At 43.1% G+C, this 17854-nt stretch overlaps 1 protein-coding gene across 6 annotated transcripts in view; it reads left to right on the top strand.

Moving 5' to 3' along the window:
• The window catches only part of ANKRD11 (ankyrin repeat domain 11), a 223607-nt gene that overhangs the window by 191211 nt on the left and 14542 nt on the right, over window positions 1-17854 (top strand). For 4 of the 6 annotated variants that reach the window (XR_005288446.2, XM_043494827.1, XM_038368451.2 and 1 more), the window contains 4 exons: window positions 12213-12383; window positions 13621-13824; window positions 16365-16507; window positions 16974-17121. Coding sequence is in view for 5 of the 6 variants with exons in the window: in XM_043494827.1 (XP_043350762.1) it covers window positions 12213-12383; window positions 13621-13824; window positions 16365-16507; window positions 16974-17121 (666 nt within the window). In the remaining variant the exon portion in view is untranslated. Of the gene's footprint in view, window positions 1-11522; window positions 11620-12212; window positions 12384-13620; window positions 13825-16364; window positions 16508-16973; window positions 17122-17854 lie in introns of all 6 variants that reach the window. The other 2 variants (XM_038368456.2, XM_038368453.2) reach the window with 2 other exon arrangements.

The following is a 17854-nucleotide window of genomic DNA, read 5'->3' as shown; positions in this document are numbered from 1 at the left end:
AAAGTTAAAGCAAGCAGAAAATGAGCTTCTTCAAACATAGATGAATGGAAGGTGGGATTTGGCTGAATATGTTTCACTATTAGTGGGGTAGCAGTTTTAATTTCAAACGTCTTTCTCTCTCTCTTAGTGGTGGGTTTTTAAGTAGGTCTTATTGCAATTCCTCTGTAAATTAAATTTTGTATTAATGATAAGCATTAGGATTATTAGTGACACCACTTCCTTTCTTGTTTTCTGCACTCCACCGTACATGCTCTGCATCAGCTCGTGCTTCCTTCACATCTGGAAAACAAACTGAAACATGTCTGGATCTTTAAGGTTGTGAAAGAGGATGGTAGCATTGGTGCAATCGCATCTAAAAGGGCTTACTTTCCAAACACTCTCTTGCTAAAGCATGTTAGTGTAACATAATCTTCCTCCTTGTTTACTGCAATAGATGACAAGTGCAAGTCTTGCTCTTCATTCACTGAACATTACTGTAAAGATTTACAAAATAACATTTCACCAAGTGATAGAGGCATTTGCAGAAATTACTGTAGAGTGAAATTATGCAAACTTTGAGTAAAGGTTTACTGTATCTGGAGCAGTTAAATAAAAACCATAGTTGTAGCCCTGTTATGTCTGGGCAGGTCTGGAGCAGGAAGGCCAATCCAAAGCCTCTGTCTGTTGCTTCATTTATCACTATGGTAAACTGAACTTTTTTAAAGTCAAACTTTCTTGCTTAGATTCTGAATTTGAAACCAAACTGCAAAAGGGTAAGCAACACATCCTGTATCCTTTCTAATCAGCTTTCCCCTCCTCCATTTCTGTTCTTCCTGTTTACATATTTGGTTTCAGGCCACCCTATGAGTCTCACTTCTGCACTCAGTTCAGTTTGCCAAAACTCTTCTGGGCAGCCGCAAACAGGCTTAACCCTTTGACTCAAAGCAATGGGGATGTCTGATGAGAGAGGCTGATGTATGTTGCGCTTTGTTTTCAGTGGCAGTAGCTTCTGGCGGTGAAGAGGTTAAATGCCCAGGCTAAAAAGAACTTTAATGTGTATAATGGTTTTTATGTTGGCACTTTCATTTTCTTGTCAGTTGCAGTCAGTGCGTTTGAACAGTGTGAGGATTTAGTTCTATATTTACACTAGATTTCAGTGTATTTAAATTCTTAATAGTTTGCATTTCAAATAAGCAATCCAGGCAGCTAGTTAAAAACCTGTATCTTGTAAAAACTGTGTTTCTGAACAATGCTTTCTTCTGACAACCACATTTACGATATCATTCCAGGTTAGTCTAGCTGTCTTTGGGAGATGTACCTTTGAAGTCTTCTGTGCTATATTCATTCTTGCTTCATAGTACTTTTTACCTTGGCTGAGTACAGCAACCAGATAGATTGTAAACTGCCGTCTTGCCTACACTGGGAAAGCGTGTCAGCATGATTCTGCAATGGCAGTGAGAGTGAAAGCTGTACTGTAGCCAAGGTACAAGTGTTTTTGCTGCGTCATCTAACCCTGATCATAGCTACTATAACGGGTGGCCAAACTGCAGCTCCCAAGCCACATGTGGCTCTTCTACAGTTAAAGTGCAGCTCGCAAAGCCCTCCATATTCCCCCCATTCTCCGCCTACCAGACGGGGAGGGTGGGGAGGGGCTTGGAGCTTTTGCCCTGCAGTGGGATGGTGGAGCTAGGGGCTTCTGCCCAGCGGGGAAGGGAGTCTAGTGGCTTTTGCTCCGTGGGAGGCCCCACCACCCTGCCACAGGGCAGAAGCTCCAAGCCCTGACAGGTGCGCCCAGCTTTCCAATTATGAAGATTATCGTATGTAGCTCAGAGGATCAGTACATTTGGCCATCCTTGTAATAAAACTGGCCACCCCAAGTGTTCACAGTTGTAGTTCTGCTTGTGTCTGGGATCCAGCTCACAGCTCTCAAACCTAAAGGGCATTAACCCGAGCAAAAGCCCCACCTTTCTCCTTATGCAGTCAGCACAGGGAATGCAACCTGTGATCATTTCCTATACTTCCTCTCAAATGCTTAAAAAGCTCAGATGAACCTCCGTGCTGCAGCAATCAGCAGCTGACCATCTGATCATAATACTGTGCATTTCTCTACCACCTTTCCTCATCTTCAGGAGGTTGGTTGTGCCACAACAGACATTAATGAATAAATCTGAATGCACTGGGATGGGGTATCCTCCTTTAACCATTGGGGAAACTGAGGCACAGGGCAGTGAAGTGACTTTGCCATGGTCACACAGTGGGTGAGCGACAGATCTGGTGATAAATCCTAGGTCTCCCAACTCCCAGGCTTGTGCTTTAATCACAAGATGATTTCCTTCCTGTGAAGGATGTAAGCACAGCATTCACAAGTAATGCAGTTATCTACATCAAACCCGTCTGTCTTACTGCAGCAAGTGAAAGCAAGAGCGCAGCAATCATTTTTAGGTTTATTTTTATCCTTGTCAGTCGCACGCTTTTAATGTTAAGTGTTCTGTGGAGGAGGAGATTTCTGCCATTGCAGAATTAGTAAGAATTTAGAATTTTCAGTCAAACTTTGCAAGCATTTTTGCAAATCGTATGCTCGTTCTGACAGCCCAAAAACAGCCGAGTAATATAAATGAAAGCTCTCCTGTTCTAATTATAAGCTCCTTCTGCATGAACACCCACAAAATAGCCCTTGAAGACCTACAGCCCTTCTGTATTGCTTTGGTTGTATTTTATAGCTGTGGCACAGAGCTGTTGGGTGAGATGTCACTCAACATGACCCCATCAGTGCCCTCTGTTATGTCTGTGGCAACAAAGATGGACCATGGTTAGGGTACCGAAGGAATATAGATGTGGCTTTCCTTGCACAACAGAGCATGCTGAGTAGACAAACCCTGATTTCTTACAACGCTGATGTTTCCAGGTGAAATGCGATTTGCCGAGTCTGCATTTGAATTACAGCTGTGAAGGCCAATGAGGGACAAAATGCAGAGTTTGTGAGTCACGAAAAAGACTTGCCTGCTGCGGTGGCTCTTGGAGCCACATGGCCTGATGATATATTGTTGGCCATGCTGCAATGGGTTCTGTTAATCTTGGAGGCCAAGGGCTTGTGTGAAAATATCGACCCGTTGAGAAAGGCAGCTGCCGCAGCGCACCTGAGCAGTGGAAAAGTGAAGCCCTGTAATGTGTTCACATCAGGAAGGATAAACTGCTTTGTAGCCTTAGCTCATGGCACTATCTAAGCCAAATCACTTTCTTGGTGTAAGTTTATTTTTAATTTTATTCAAGCCATAGAGAAACCATCCGATTCTCAATGATAGGATTTGATCCTTCAGCTTTGTCACTACTGTCAGGGAGAATGACATGTGCTTTTAGTCTACTTAAAGTGGAATTCTCCCTCACCACATAAATTTCTTGAGTTTGTACATATAGTGCAGGGTTTATTGTAAGGGGAGAGTCTCCTTGATATGGAACAGCCATTTTTGAAACATAAAACTTTTGTCAGGGAATCAAGATGCATGGAGTCAGTGATAGCAGAATAATCATCAAACACAGATGTTTCACCACTTGTGGATGGGGTGGGTGCGAAGAATGGTGCCCTTCTCTTGAGGATGGTGTGGAGATAGACAATTTCGGCAAAGGATTGGAAGAGGAAGCTGCACGACTACCCCCTCACCGATGCCAAAAGGCTATGTCAGTGGTTCTCAAACTTTTGTACTGGTGACTCCTTTCACATAGCAAGCCTCTGAGTGTGACCCCCCCCCCCCCTTATAAATCAAAAACACTTTTTTATATATTTAACACCATTATAAATGCTGGCGGTAAAGTGGGTTTGGGGTGGAGGCTGACAGCTTGCCACCCCTCCCCCTCCACGTAATAACCTCGCAACCCCCTGAGGGGTCCCAGCCCCCAGTTTGAGAACCCCTGGGCTAAGTCTTGCGGTGTATATAACAGAGGTGAAAGAGTAGAAGAAAATGTCTAGTAAAGGTTGTTAGTAGTGCACCCTAGCGGTGAGTACTGGGAGCAGCATTCAGTATATATAACTGATTTAGAAGACAGGATGAATAGAAAAAGTTTTGCTGACAACACGAACTGTTTAGCTAAATCAAAGCTAAGGGCCTGGCAGAGGTAGGTAATTGGGCAACATGATAGCAAACTAATACAAACAGATTGTGCAAGAACACTGAATGGAAAGAGCTACGTACATTCTTCGCACTTGCTGGGTTCTGCAATGGTGATAACGTCTGAAGGAAAGAGTGAGGTGCTATTTGTTGGGTCAGTTCAGACATTTTCTCAGTGCATGGTCATGGCCAAAAAATGCATCTCTCTCTCCCAACTGGTAGCTTTGTTGTGAAAGCAGATCTGGCTTGTCACTCACACGGCAGTGTTGAGGTTTGAACTGAAGGACAAACTCCAACTCCGCCTTTGTGTTTGATGCATGCTCTTTTGTTTTACAAGTATGCCAAGGCTATCTAATTTATTTAGCTCTTTTTGGAAATGTAAGGCCTTGAACTGCACTAAATGGCCTCTCTGTGTTTTGCACACCTATGGAGTTTGTGAATCCACTTAGATAAAAATTAAAACTTTTCAATGAAAAAGCAAAATTGAATAAACCAATTTATCCAGTTTAGCCCCTCCAAAAAGATCTACCAGAAGTAGAAAAAATGCATATGAGCGTGATACGTGAATAGAGACATCAGGAGTGAGGCTCCCCATACCAGCAGAGAGTAAAAGATTGAGACTGTTCATTTTGAAAAGGAAAATAGGAAGTTAGGACAGAGGTGTATACCCTGACTGGCAGAGAAGCCAGTACCCCAGTCAATGCCCTGTGTACCCTTTGTCATAATGCAAGGACCAAGGGACAATGAAATAAATAGGCAACAAACTTAAAACTGATATAAGGAAATACTTTCTTATATAATGTATAACCAACCTGTGGAGCTAGTTACCACAGGCTATAATTGAAGTAAACAGCTCACGATTCATGAAAGGGCAATACAATAAGAACAGGAATGGTATCCGCAGTTACACACTAACTAAGATAACATGGGGCCTGTTAACCCTAGTGTTTCAGGGCATAATCTGATGGGACGATTCAAGAAAAATTAAGGTTTCAGAGTAGCAGCCATGTTAGTCTGTATTCGCAAAAAGAAAAGGAGTAAGTGTGGCACCTTAGAGACTAACAAATATATTTGAGCATAAGCTTTCTTGAGCTACAGCTCACTTCATCGGATGCAACCGATGAAGTGAGCTGTAGCTCACGAAAGTTTATGCTCAAATAAATTTGTTAGTCTCTAAGGTGCCACAAGAAAAATTAAGTGCACTTATAGAGAGCTTACGTCTTACTCTGAGGCTTCAGATGTTGCCAAGCCGTGGGCTGTTTGTCAGTTCCAGTATGGCAGTTCCTGTGTTCCTAGAATAAAGAAACACTTCCTAGCTACAATGAAGCTAGGCAATGTTGTTTGTTTATTTGTCCAAGTCCTTGCATTTTTCGGTGCAAGCTGAATGAAAAGATAATGCAGCGCAGGCAAAGAATGGATCTCTATCAGGAACGTTTTTCTTAATTAAAACGATGGAGTGAGGAAAGTCCTGTGTGGCCTTCTCATAACAGCTGGAGTCATTAGGAAATTCAGTGAATCCAACCCAGAACCACTTCGACCTTTTGTGTCATATTTGATGCAATACCAACTTTGTATGTAAAAAGTATAATTTCAGCCAGATAGGTGACCCTGTAGTCAGTGCTCAGAGGGGCTGGCTCCATTCCCAGGCCTGGTCTCTTGTTCCCTGGGCCAGCAGAAACAAGGGGCATCATGAAGGTGTCAGTGCCTGCTGCTGAGCAGTTTGTGTGAAATGAGTGGTTGGTTTCAGGTGTCCCTCTCACAAAAAGTGCTATACAAGTTAGCACCTTTGTTGGTGCATTCAGCAGAGACTGCAGGGTTAAGGGGACCATCACTTCTGGGAGTTTATTCTTCGTGGTCAAGGTTGAGGGACGTTGGCACAGAGGAAGCTTATGCCACTGTTGCTCTTGGTTTTCCTCCTATTCTGAGGATAGAATGGAAGACTCATTTCTAGGGCTGTCAGATCAGCATTCTCCACTAAAAAACCCAAACAAAAACACTTGAAAACCTTGTCTGAAAGAGTAAAGATTTAGAAATTTCTCTGCTCTTGTGTCAGATATGCATACGTGACACAGAACAACTCATTTATAACATAGCCATGACAGAAATCTCTATGCCCAGAAACTGCAGACATACAGAATTCTCTAGCTCCTATTGCACCTTTAAAGAATTCCATCACAGTATTTCTCATAATCTAAGCAACTTTATAATGTCCCCTTAAAAAAAAGAAGCAGATGTGTTTTTACCAAATCTTCTGATATATAGATGGCCACACCAGCTCGTCAGACACTCCTGGCTGCTGTTTCCTCCTCACCTGCTCACTGCGCCATCCCAGCTTGGAGACTGTCTTCTCAGGAACTGCTCTTGCAAGCTGAAAACCACCTTGCATCTTCCTAGTAACTCCTAAATAGTCTGTTGTTATAGCAGAGAATAGCTGTCTGTAGCGACAGAGAGTGGGTCTGGTTTACTTTGCTTCTTCAGTTCATGCCTAGGTAGTTTGTTCCACAGGAACTGATAGTTGAATGGACAGTTATGACATTTTACCACTCAAATCTCCTGCATCTTATCTTACTGATTAAGCTGTCACTCCAAAGATGCCATGCTGGAGTACATGTTCCTTACACACGTGTTCAGACTCCTTTCTGAGACTTCTCCTTACAGTCAACGTGGTCTCTGCTTTCACCATTACTATTGGGAAGAGTATTACACTGGTTGGACATATTTAATAATGAGGTGCACTTAAACTACAAACTTCATCTATTTGCTAATTGCCATGCAACGTTCATCATTCTCTTCTGTGAAGCTCCAAAAGAGCATGTGTTGTGATGTGTAGACCCAGTTGGATGGGTTAGATAGATATGACAGTCTTAATAATTGTTTTGCTTTGTGGATTGGTCTCAATGCTTTAGTATGGCCTGATGGTCAGAATCCAAACAGGTTGGAAATGATTGCATTGGTTTGTCATTTATAACTGTTTCCAGGGTGGTGTGAAATGCCTAACCTGTTATTTCTTAGTTACTGCTTGCAGTCTAATTCTGATGTTAATCATTTTTGCACCAGAGGTTTCCAGTGCATCCCTTGATAGTAGCAGACTTTGCACCTGGCACATGCCAAGCCCCAGGGTTAGTAAGGTCATTTTAGCAATAATTTATAATCTAAAAACCTTTCAGTTTTTCAATAGTTTTCCATTTCCAGAATCCCTTGCTACCCTCCAGATCTAATAACCTAATTTGTCTTGGGATACATTACAGGGAATCACGTTATGTAACCTAGGTTATTCTTGGATCACCACCACCACCACTAGAAATACACTGGCATACACAGCATTAGTGATACAACAGTCTCCTCTGTGTTTGAGTGGATCAAAATGTCGCTGTTGAGCTACATAGAGAGAAATCAGTAGTTAGCCAAAAGAAAAGGAGTACTTGTGGCACCTTAGAGACTAACAAATTTTAAATAAATTTGTTAGTCTCTAAGGTGCCACAGTCCTCCTTTTCTTTTTGTGGATACAGACTAACACGGCTGCTATTCTGAATCCAGTAGTTAGCCAGTATCTGAACGTAGCCCGGTTAGAAAGTGGAGAACTTAAACAGATGATTTTGTATTTAAATTTGATCTTGTAAACTCTGTGCTGAACACAAGACAGGTGATCCATTCCTCCAGCCACTACAAATGCTCCATATTGATTTGCGAGGAATCCCAGTTTATTCGTTACCTCTTTTTTTTTTTTACACTCAGTGATGGTGGGTGGGTGGGTGTTACACTGCGTCAGATATCAAAGTTAAAAAATAAGAGAAACATCTCAATTTCAAATTGATTCATAATTCTCAACACAGCATGAGTGAGGAACATATGGTTGTGTTTGGGTCTGTCAAGGATGTGCCTGTTTGGTTCAGGTACTATGTGGCAACTTTTTAATTTAAAGGGACATGTCAACATACAAATCACATTTTTTTCACCCACTGTTTTTATTTACTGTTTATTGTTGTAAGGGACACTTAATATGGCTGTAACTGAAAAAAAATTAGAAAGAAAATATTTCAGTATTTTTCCAGCTTATTTGCTTTGTGCCTAGTCACTTTCACTCATTCCACTGTACAGGTTAGCTGGCCAATCAGTTTCCCTTATTGTTTTTGTGACTGGTTTTATACAGCAACAGAGGAGAGAGAATGAGACTTCACCGACAGGAAAATGTGATTGTAAAACTACAAAAATCAGCAAAGGGACTTGGGGCAGAGTCCCAAGAAAAACTACTTGTAACTTGCTTTTGGAAGTTGCCTAGATTAAGTTGACAGCATCCTTTTAAATCTAAACAAGACAAATCGATCTCGGGCAACATGATGTGTCAAAGAACTAGCATTTCATCTGCACTGGAGGTCTGAGTTCACACTGATGAATAGTTTGGGGGATCTCACTCTAGTTTGATGTGGACATTGTTCCTATCCCAAAGCCACAGAACAGTTAGGAAAAGTTAAATATGGTGGTCTGCTCAGGGGAGCCCAGACTGTTTCAGGTTAGGAGGAAAGTGCATTGGCAAAGCTGTGCAGGGAAGGCTGTACAGCAGTATAGCCTCATGAGTGCCCAGGGTCTCAGACCTTATACAAAAAGCTTGACACTGCACTCTCTGGGCATATTGGAATGCTGGCCTAGGCCCTCACTAATGGTTGGCTTTTTGATAATGCTCCTCGAATTATACAAATCTAATGCCATAGAAAATATTTGATACAGATATTACAAACTGCTATGTGTAAGTCTCTCAGCTAGTCCACTGGAAACCCACTTTGACTCCCACTTCCTGCTCTTCACTCTCTGCTTCAAGATTCTGCATCTCCAGCTCTGTCCCTGTGGTCAAGGAGGACTGGGCAGGATGCTGTAATATCCCCATTCTTTTCTGGTCTGTTGAGTAAGCACCTGGACGCAGGTTTCTTACCTGATATTGCAGACCACTTAATGGTTTGTAACCCTGTTTTTGAGGGTTTTAACAACCCTCATAAAGCTTGCTGGAGATTCTCAAACTTGCTATAAATGTTTTCAGCAAAGTAACAGGTTTCAGAGTAACAGCTGTGTTAGTCTGAATTCGCAAAAAGAAAAGGAGTACTTGTGGCACCTTAGAGACTAACAAATGTATTTGAGCATAAGTTTTTGTGAGCTACAGCCATGAAAGCATATGCTCAAATAAATGTGTTAGTCTCTAAGGTGCCACAAGTACTCCTTTTCTTTCAGCAAAGTAGAATGTGTTTAAAAACTATATATTCCCTTCCTGTTGTTTATGTGTTGTGTGGATTAGGTAATTGATTCATATGAAAGGCAGGATCAGTTTGTTTAAATGACTGTGGTTCTCAACCTGTGGCCCGTGGGCTACTTGCAGCCCAGTCAGCACACAGCTGCCACCTATGTGACATCTTCAGGGCCATACAGGTACAATTGGATGCAGCCCACAATGGTAAATAGTTTGAGAACCACTGGTTTAAAACTATTGAATGTTGGGTGGGAGGGAAATCTCATACTAACCTACAATACTATGATTCTTGGGGTGCCAGCTGGCAGAGAGCTGGTACAGGGTGAAGTCTCAAAGTATTGTAAAACTATTAAATTTAAATAAAGGTGCTGAGGTAGATATGTTGGGGGGTTCCTATCCTGTGGAACAGGATACTTCCAGAGTTGCTATGTTAGACATCTCCTCCCCCCCTCAGATTCCACCACAACTTCTGCAAGTATCCTAAAGGTGTATCCCCTACTTGCTAGCACTGCCTGACGGGGTATTGCTATCCAGCCAACTGCAAGAGTTAAGAAGGGTATTTCCTTACGTAAAAAGACTTTTTCTCCCTAGCTGGCTCCTTTGAGAAGTGAATACGATCAGTTAAATAGTGCAGATTCTATTTAACCAGCAAAGCTGTGGGCAATTCATCAGGGGCTTTACATTTTTATTTCAAGACTAAAGTGCAACTAACCACTTTTTCAGTGCTCAGATTTCTGAAGCAGAATCTCCCTAGCATGAATTCAACATAAAATTTGAGGGCAGTTTGTGAGGATACAGCTGTGGGAACCATTCGTCCGCATCTGCCAGATATTTGATAGGTGCTTTTTCTATAAATGGCCTATTATGGTCTTTCGGAATTCGGCTTAGATCATATATGTACAGCACTTCTTATAATTAGTTTTAAATCACGGAAGTATGTTAATGTTTGGATTGTTTATAGGAATGTGTGGCGAGTCCCTGTCTTCTCCTCTCCCCCCTTTATCTTTTTTGTTCTTGCACTGTGGATCTAGGACAGTGTTGGAGTTTGTTTTGGTTTTGTGGGAGTTTATTTTAGTATTTCTCTCTGTGGAATTGATGTCTCTTCTTGTTGCTATCTATTTTATTCTTTTTTTTTTTTTTTACATAAATTAAATAGAATCAGCTGGGACAGCTTGGCCAGACAAACCTAATTTTTATTTCTTAAACTGTCACATTGAGATTATAAACTCAAACCCCACCCCTCTGTCTGAGGGGCTTGTAGTGTCTTGCATGCTGCTCTGCAGACCCAACAGAGAGCACACAGTCAGACTTGTGCCATCTCAGAGTTCTGCTAACAGGAGTGTCAGTACAGGGAGTGAACAGGAATACATGTTAATTCTGGGCGAATGGGAAAAAGATGGGTGTTTCCTAAGGGGAAATCAGAAAACTGCAGAAGAGAAGCTGTATATTCAGGAATGTGTGGTGTACATATGAGCTGAAAGAAGCAAGAGTGAGGTAGCAAATCCCATAATGCTTTCAGGTCTAGTTCTCACTGGCTATCATGTTCTCTGTGTGTGTGTATATAAATCTCTCCTCTGTTTTTTCCACCAAATGCATCCGATGAAGTGAGCTGTAGCTCACGAAAGCTTATGCTCTAATAAATTTGTTAGTCTCTAAGGTGCCACCGGTACTCCTTTTCTTTTTATCTCTAGGATGTAACGCTTGCGGGCGAGAGCAGTGTTGGGTGATGTGGGGAGAGGCCTGGGTTTAGTGTTATCCCTGCACACATTGTAGGTCACAAACAAACATTGGCTCTGGGCAGCACCCTCATTCCTCCCAGCAGGAGTTGTCTGCAGCTAGATCAGTTAGTTACTGGGAGCGAAAAACTGTTCTTAAGAGTTTCTTCCCTCCCTATCCGTTGTTTTCACAGAGGTAGGTAGGGGAAGGGACCCAGCTGAATAAGCACATAAGAATGTCCCTGAGGTGATGCAGGAACATGCTGTAAACGGGAAGTCACCCAGGGAGGATGACAGTCTGCTGTAACATTGAAAGGAGGGCATCCGCCCTGCATTGTTTTACACACACAGTATCGTAGGGATTGACATGATATTTTGTACTGGTTCCGATGAGGAGTACAGGACCTACGGTAGCTGAAGGGGATGAGATGGCGACATTTCAGAGCTGTTACAATGTATCTTGTTAGCACTTTCTGTTGCTGCTTTTAGATGCCTCCAGTTCAGTCCATGCTGTGGTGGTATAAGGCTGGTACGCTCCTCGAAGCACCATGGCATGAAATGGAGGTTCCTAGAAGCAAGACGGAAGGTACAGTACTGACAGTTGGCCTCCGTGTGCGTTCATTCTCCCCCCTCTTGTGCTGCTGTTTGGGGTGGGGGTGGGGGGAAGAGAATCTAAATATTAAAAAAACAAAAAACCCAACCTGTTAGGAAACTGCTAGACTGCCAGCAAAGTGACCCACGGCCAGCACTGCTGAGGTAAGGTGTCCTCCACTCGGCGATATTTCACTGTACCTAGGTGTTGCAGGGCTCTCCGGCAGCCAGTGAGGTGTGTGCTTCAGTGCCATGGCTTTTAACGGTTCTGAATGAGGGTATCTGTCCAAGAGCATCAGTGCTGGCAAATGTCAGTGCTTCTAACCCAGGTTTTTTTCACCAGTGGTTTCATTATACTCTGTAAGACACTGACATGAGTTATCAGACGCAATTGTCTGGCTTCACCATCTAAATGTAAAATTATAGTTGTTGCTCTACGTTTACATCCGCCATACAGAGAAGACGACTGACATGAATGGGGAAAGCTATTAATAGCACTTGTCTGAAAAATGAATGTGAATTTCAGTTGTGGAAATGTCCGTAGCATGAAACCTTCCCCTTCCCTTTCTGTCTCTGATTGCATCACAGAAAAGCAGGGTCCAGAACGGAAGAGGATTAAAAAGGAGCCTGCCACTAGGAAGCCAGGCTTGCTGTTTGGAATGGGGCTTTCAGGAATCAGGGCTGGTTACCCACTCTCTGAGCGCCAGCAAGTCGCCCTTCTTATGCAGATGACAGCAGAAGAATCTGCAAATAGCCCAGGTGAGAGCTGAAAGTGAGGCGTGGGTGGATGTGTCTGAGCTCATATTTAGTGGGACTTGGTATGTTTCTGCTTATTCGTAAACAGCAGTCATGGTCACAAAATAGACACAGTTGAGCATGTGTACCAGTGGTGTCTCCCTGGAACCCAGGACATGTTTTATAATGTTGGTAGCATAATTCTTCGGCCTCAAGACTACAGTATGAGAGTCTGGAAATGAATTTAAGGGATGCAAATGCTTCACTCCTGCCAAATATTCCATCTTCACCTAATATCACTTCATGCAAGCTACAGCTCCCTACCCCAATTTAGGCAAATGTCCCATATAGCATTCTGAAATGATTATATAATGTTGGACAGAGAGGTGCAGAAGGCATTAGATGCTGTTTAGTTAGCACTAAAGATCTCAGAACTAATTTAGTTACTGGGATCATTAGCATATGTCAGAGCTCCAAGTTTTCTGCTAGGTTAATATGTTGATTGAGTAACAAGATGTCTTTTAGAGTAAAAGGGAGAACATGTTTATTTCTGGGATTCTTAAATGCTCCTTCTTATGTAAAAGAACTAGACTCTGCTAACCATGGTGTATTGTAATTTTAGACCTAATATAAGTGTTTTTAACATGGAATTAATATTTCAATATACTGTAGTATCTGTTGCCAATATGGGCTCCTGTGGGGTTTTATATGTGTTATATGATCTGTCTGTGTATCCTTCTGTCTTATATACAGAACGGTGGAGTTATCTAGGGACCTTATTTTTGTTGCTGTCATTCTTAATGTGAATCTAGTTTCAAGTCACTCTCACTTGATAGTAAGTGAATTTCAGAATATTCAGGGCTTCTCCCAAGAAGTGTGTGCATTATCCTTCTAGGCAGTTAGCCCCTCACAGGCACATGGGGAAGGTTACTTTGTCACTTCCCTTTGGAAGTAAGACTTTTGGGTATGAGGAGACCCTTTGCCCTTTCTGAAATCATAGGGTTGTCTATAATCTGTACAAGGGTTACTACACCCTTCTCCAGTCTGTGCTTCAGCACAGCCTACAATTTATATCTGTATTATACATACACAGGCTTTCCTCTGTCTCCACATCTGGTTCAGAGGATCAGTTACCTCTGAGTGCCTTGCAGTCAGTGCTTCAGTGCAACTGCTGGATTAAAAGTATTGCAACAGCTCCCTCTGAGGGCTCTGGTTTTCCTTTGAATTGCAGTTCTTCACTGTATTTCTCTTCTCCATGCAGTAGATACAACACCAAAGCATCCCTCTCAGTCTACAGTGTGTCAGAAGGGAACTCCTAACTCTGCCTCCAAAACCAAAGATAAAGTAAATAAGAGAAATGAGCGTGGAGAGACTCGGCTGCATAGAGCTGCCATCCGAGGAGATGCCCGGCGCATCAAGGAACTCATCATTGAGGGCGCAGATGTCAACGTTAAGGACTTCGCAGGTAGCAAGCCCAGCTGCAGTTCAGTGATCTGTATAAATAAGCCAGGAGCCCAAAGTGCAGTCTGGATTTGTATGTGCCCAGTATCTCACCTCGCCTTTAATAAATATAGGAATAGCCAGGCCACATCAGACCCAGAGTCCCTTGAGTCCAGTATCCATCTCTAGACTGAAAGTGTCCAGGACCAGACACTGTAATGGCCAGTTATAGAAAGACCCTGTGCGCAGGAAATTTTTCTAACTTCAGGCACTTGTGCCTTGTGGCATGAGCCATGAGCTTAGGGTGGTGCAATGGAATGGAGAGTCTCAGCATGAGGTGCTTCATTCTGGTCTGAGCAATGTCCATCCCGATGAGGATGGAGTATTGCAGACTGTAGTCCTAGCAAGTCTTAGATCCTCATGAAAGATGAGGGCAGGTGCAGTGATTTGCTTTGTTTTATAATCATTCAGTGTGACCCAGCAAAGCCCATGGACAGGTGAAGTGTGGGTACTAGGGTGACCAGATATCAAGTGTGAAAAATCGGGACTGGGGATGGGGGGGTAATAGGAGCGTATGTAAGAAAAAGACCCAAAAATCAGGAGTGTCACTATAAAGTCGGGACATCTGGTCACCTTAGTGGGTACCCCTGGGATTATAGATAGAGCTGGTGGTAACACCTGTAGTTAAGCTTGTCCAACACTTCCTATTATAAGATCCTGTTTTCAGTTGCTTAGTATAATTTAGTCAAATTTGAACCATTTGTGCTGAAATTTTCCATGTCAGGTGTTTGCCTTAGGCTGGGTTTTGTTTCTTGTTTTGTTTTTATATTAAATTCAGCTGTTTTTAAGAATGAGATTAAGGGAAATGCATTATTTTGCACATGCTGAAAAAATTCTTGCTATCCCTGTGTAAAACTGCCCAAGTTAGGGTGCGTCATAAATCTGAAAAATCTCAGTTTGCACATGCTCAGTAGAGACTGATTAGAGTTTAGCCGCTGAATTCTGAGACCATTCCATCTATACTGAACATGCTCCATCCCAGGATTGTAGAGGCTGGGCAGGACTTTTCCTGCAATTGCTCCTTCAAGCTTTTGGGAGTCAACTGTGGCATCAGAACTGAGAACAGGGAGCCTGTTTCTCCTGTGTTCTCAGTATTCCCTCTGCTGGTGCCCAAGCAGTGTGGAGGAGGAACCTCTCTGACTCAAATGCAATAAAAAAATTCACGGAAGCCCGTGACATGTCCCTGACTTTTACTAAAGATAACCATGACAAAATGGTGCTGATGGTGGAGAGGGCTGAAGCTTGAGTGAGGGGGAGGGGAGTAAGAGAGCTTGAGCCCCACTGCGGAAGGGAGAGGTCCAACACTCCTCATCCCTGGCGGCTCAGAACTGCGGCAGCCACCTGCGGCATCTGGGAGCTCTGGCCCACCACCCCAGGGCTGGAAAATATCACGAGGTCTCTGAAGGTCACAGAATCAATGACATTCTTTACCTCCATGACACAATCTTACCCTTAATCATAATTATACGCACAGGAGGGCTGAATTAAGGTTGCACAGACAACCTTAATTCTGGCATTTCCTAGCTTTTGAGTGTTTGACTTTCTGACCATAACATTCTTTTAAAGTAGTTTTTTAAATGTAATGAGTAGATATGCTTATTCTTGAGCTCTGGATTTTTAACATCAGTGTTCTACTGAAGTGTGTTTTCGTTGTAATTTCAATCACAGATACCCCTTTTTAATAGTACAAATGGAGGGTTCTGAAAGGCTCACCAGTGCTATTGGCAGAATACCCAAGGAGTAGTACACACCTGCTGGGAAACTTCGAAACAGATTCTGCTTAGAAATCAATCTGCTGCCCATGCATGATAGAAATGTTTACATTTCTTTCCCTCATTCTTCAGAGGTTTGTTTGAGAATAGGAGCTTTTGTTTCTGCAGAGTTCATCTGCTTCCACACTTAGTCCCTTCCAGAAGTCATAGTCCTGTTTGTGATGTTACAGTTGCTTGCTATGGAAATGTTGCAGACAACCTGTATGCTGTGAGTTCAGCTAGGGGATACACTGTACGACCAGATGAATTCTAAATCCCAGTCCTGACTGAGTGACAATCTTCCTCCTATCAAAAAGTTAAAGGAGAGAGAAACAATTCAATCTAATAAGAGCAGAGCACCATGAGGTATCAGACGCCCTTTGAGTTCATTCACTAAACGTTCTCTGCTTTTGGAGTTCACTGAGTGGCATGAAAGTTCTACAGGACAATTGGCTGTAGCACCTTGTGTTGCCAAACAGAAAAGCCGGATGGACTCAAGTACCAGATGTCAGGCTGGCAAAAAAGTTGCTTTCCAAAGCAGAGCTGCTGGTGTGTTGGGCAGGTGGTCTTGGCCACACAGGTACTGCCATGCCGTGTGCTGGCTGGTTCGAAGAGCTCCGTGTCAGCAGGCAGAGCTGCAGGCAAGCTGCCGTATTAGCAGCCAGCAGCATCTATTTAGGTTACTGTGACACTGTTCATAATTTTCGACCGTAAAAATTATTTGCCCACGTCATGAGTGTTTGTGTGCTTGCAGGCTGGACAGCATTGCACGAGGCATGTAACCGGGGTTACTATGATGTTGCAAAGCAGTTGCTTGCTGCCGGCGCGGAAGTCAACACAAAGGGGTTGGATGACGACACCCCGCTGCATGATGCAGCTAATAATGGGCATTTCAAGGTTGGTTCTTGCTGGATTTAGTAGCCATTTTTTAGTGATTTGTTACAAATAAATGAGTTTGATTTTCCTGTGCTTTAAGTAGTATTTGTATAGGCAATTGCTGTTTCATTTCATTTCACTGACAGGCATGTTGCATCTTTCCATGTGAGAATCTTTCTCCAACCCCTGTGCTATTAAATGTGCTAGTTTCTCCACTTTGTGTCAGAGACCTTGGAATTGTAGGCTGGAGCTTGCTACCAGAATACAGGTTTGCATTTCCCCCCCTAAATCTGTCCTGCCATTTTCTCTGTCCCTCATTTCAATCACTGTTTCCATGTCACTGGGTGACAGAGGGCAGGATGACCTGACCTCAAACTAACCTCTTTCCTGCTTGTCTGTCTGAACAGCCCACAGAAGTGATGGGGACTGAAACATCTTCCTTCGAAATGGAATTGTACTGAGATTTTGAAGTTTTTCTCATTTTTAGGTGGTAAAATTGTTGTTACATTACGGAGGGAACCCTCATCAAAGCAACAGGAAGGGAGAGACGCCTTTAAAAGTCGCTAATTCCCCCACCATGGTGAATCTACTCCTGGGAAAGACCACCTATCCCTCTAGCGAAGAGAGCTCAACAGGTGAGATGCTGACCGGTGTGGGTGTTGGGATAATGGTCTATCGCCATAGTGGCAACCTGCTACCAGTTATAATAACCCCAAAACGCCTACATGCTACTGCAATAGCCAAGTCAGTCCACAGCCAAGATGTTCAGATGCTTAGAAAACCTACCCTTTGCTCAGAGAGCTCTGCCACTCATCCTGGAGAGTTGAGTCGTAGGAGCCTACTGCTAAAAGCATCCTACATGTTTCCACCTACCACAACTGGGGATGTAGGAGGAGAGGCCAGGCCCTTGAGTAACTGGGTCCCATATCATTTAGGGTTCAAAGTCTGTCGTGAGCATTTTGACTTGCACCTGGAAGCAAGTGTAGAAATTCTCGCATACCTGTTGTGTATTCATTACAGCATACCCCCGGGAAAGCAAGGTGCTGTATTCTGCATTTGTGGAAGCTTCCAGACAGTGCTCCACTAAATGACTGTAGTCTAGCATGGAGGTGATGAAGTTATGACTAATAGCTGCAATGCCTGCACTGGGTGGGCAGCTTCTTAGTTAGTGATAGTTCAAGAGAGGCACTGCATGCCACGGCTCCTCCCTGAGAATCCTGGTCTACAGCCCATTTGTGTGTTAGAGCTGTGCCCACTCTGAGTGCATCCTACGTAGTTTTAAAACTACTTGGGTATTCTTTCCAAAAGAATGTTAAGCTCACTCTAGGCTCAGCTAAGAAATCTGCTGTGTTCAGTGCGTGGGGTGCA

The sequence above is a fragment of the Dermochelys coriacea genome, chromosome 12 (genome assembly GCF_009764565.3).
Source record: "Dermochelys coriacea isolate rDerCor1 chromosome 12, rDerCor1.pri.v4, whole genome shotgun sequence".
Taxonomy (NCBI): domain Eukaryota; kingdom Metazoa; phylum Chordata; order Testudines; family Dermochelyidae; genus Dermochelys; species Dermochelys coriacea.
Note: the sequence above shows the minus strand (reverse complement) of the source record. Positions and strands in the feature narration are given on the sequence as shown.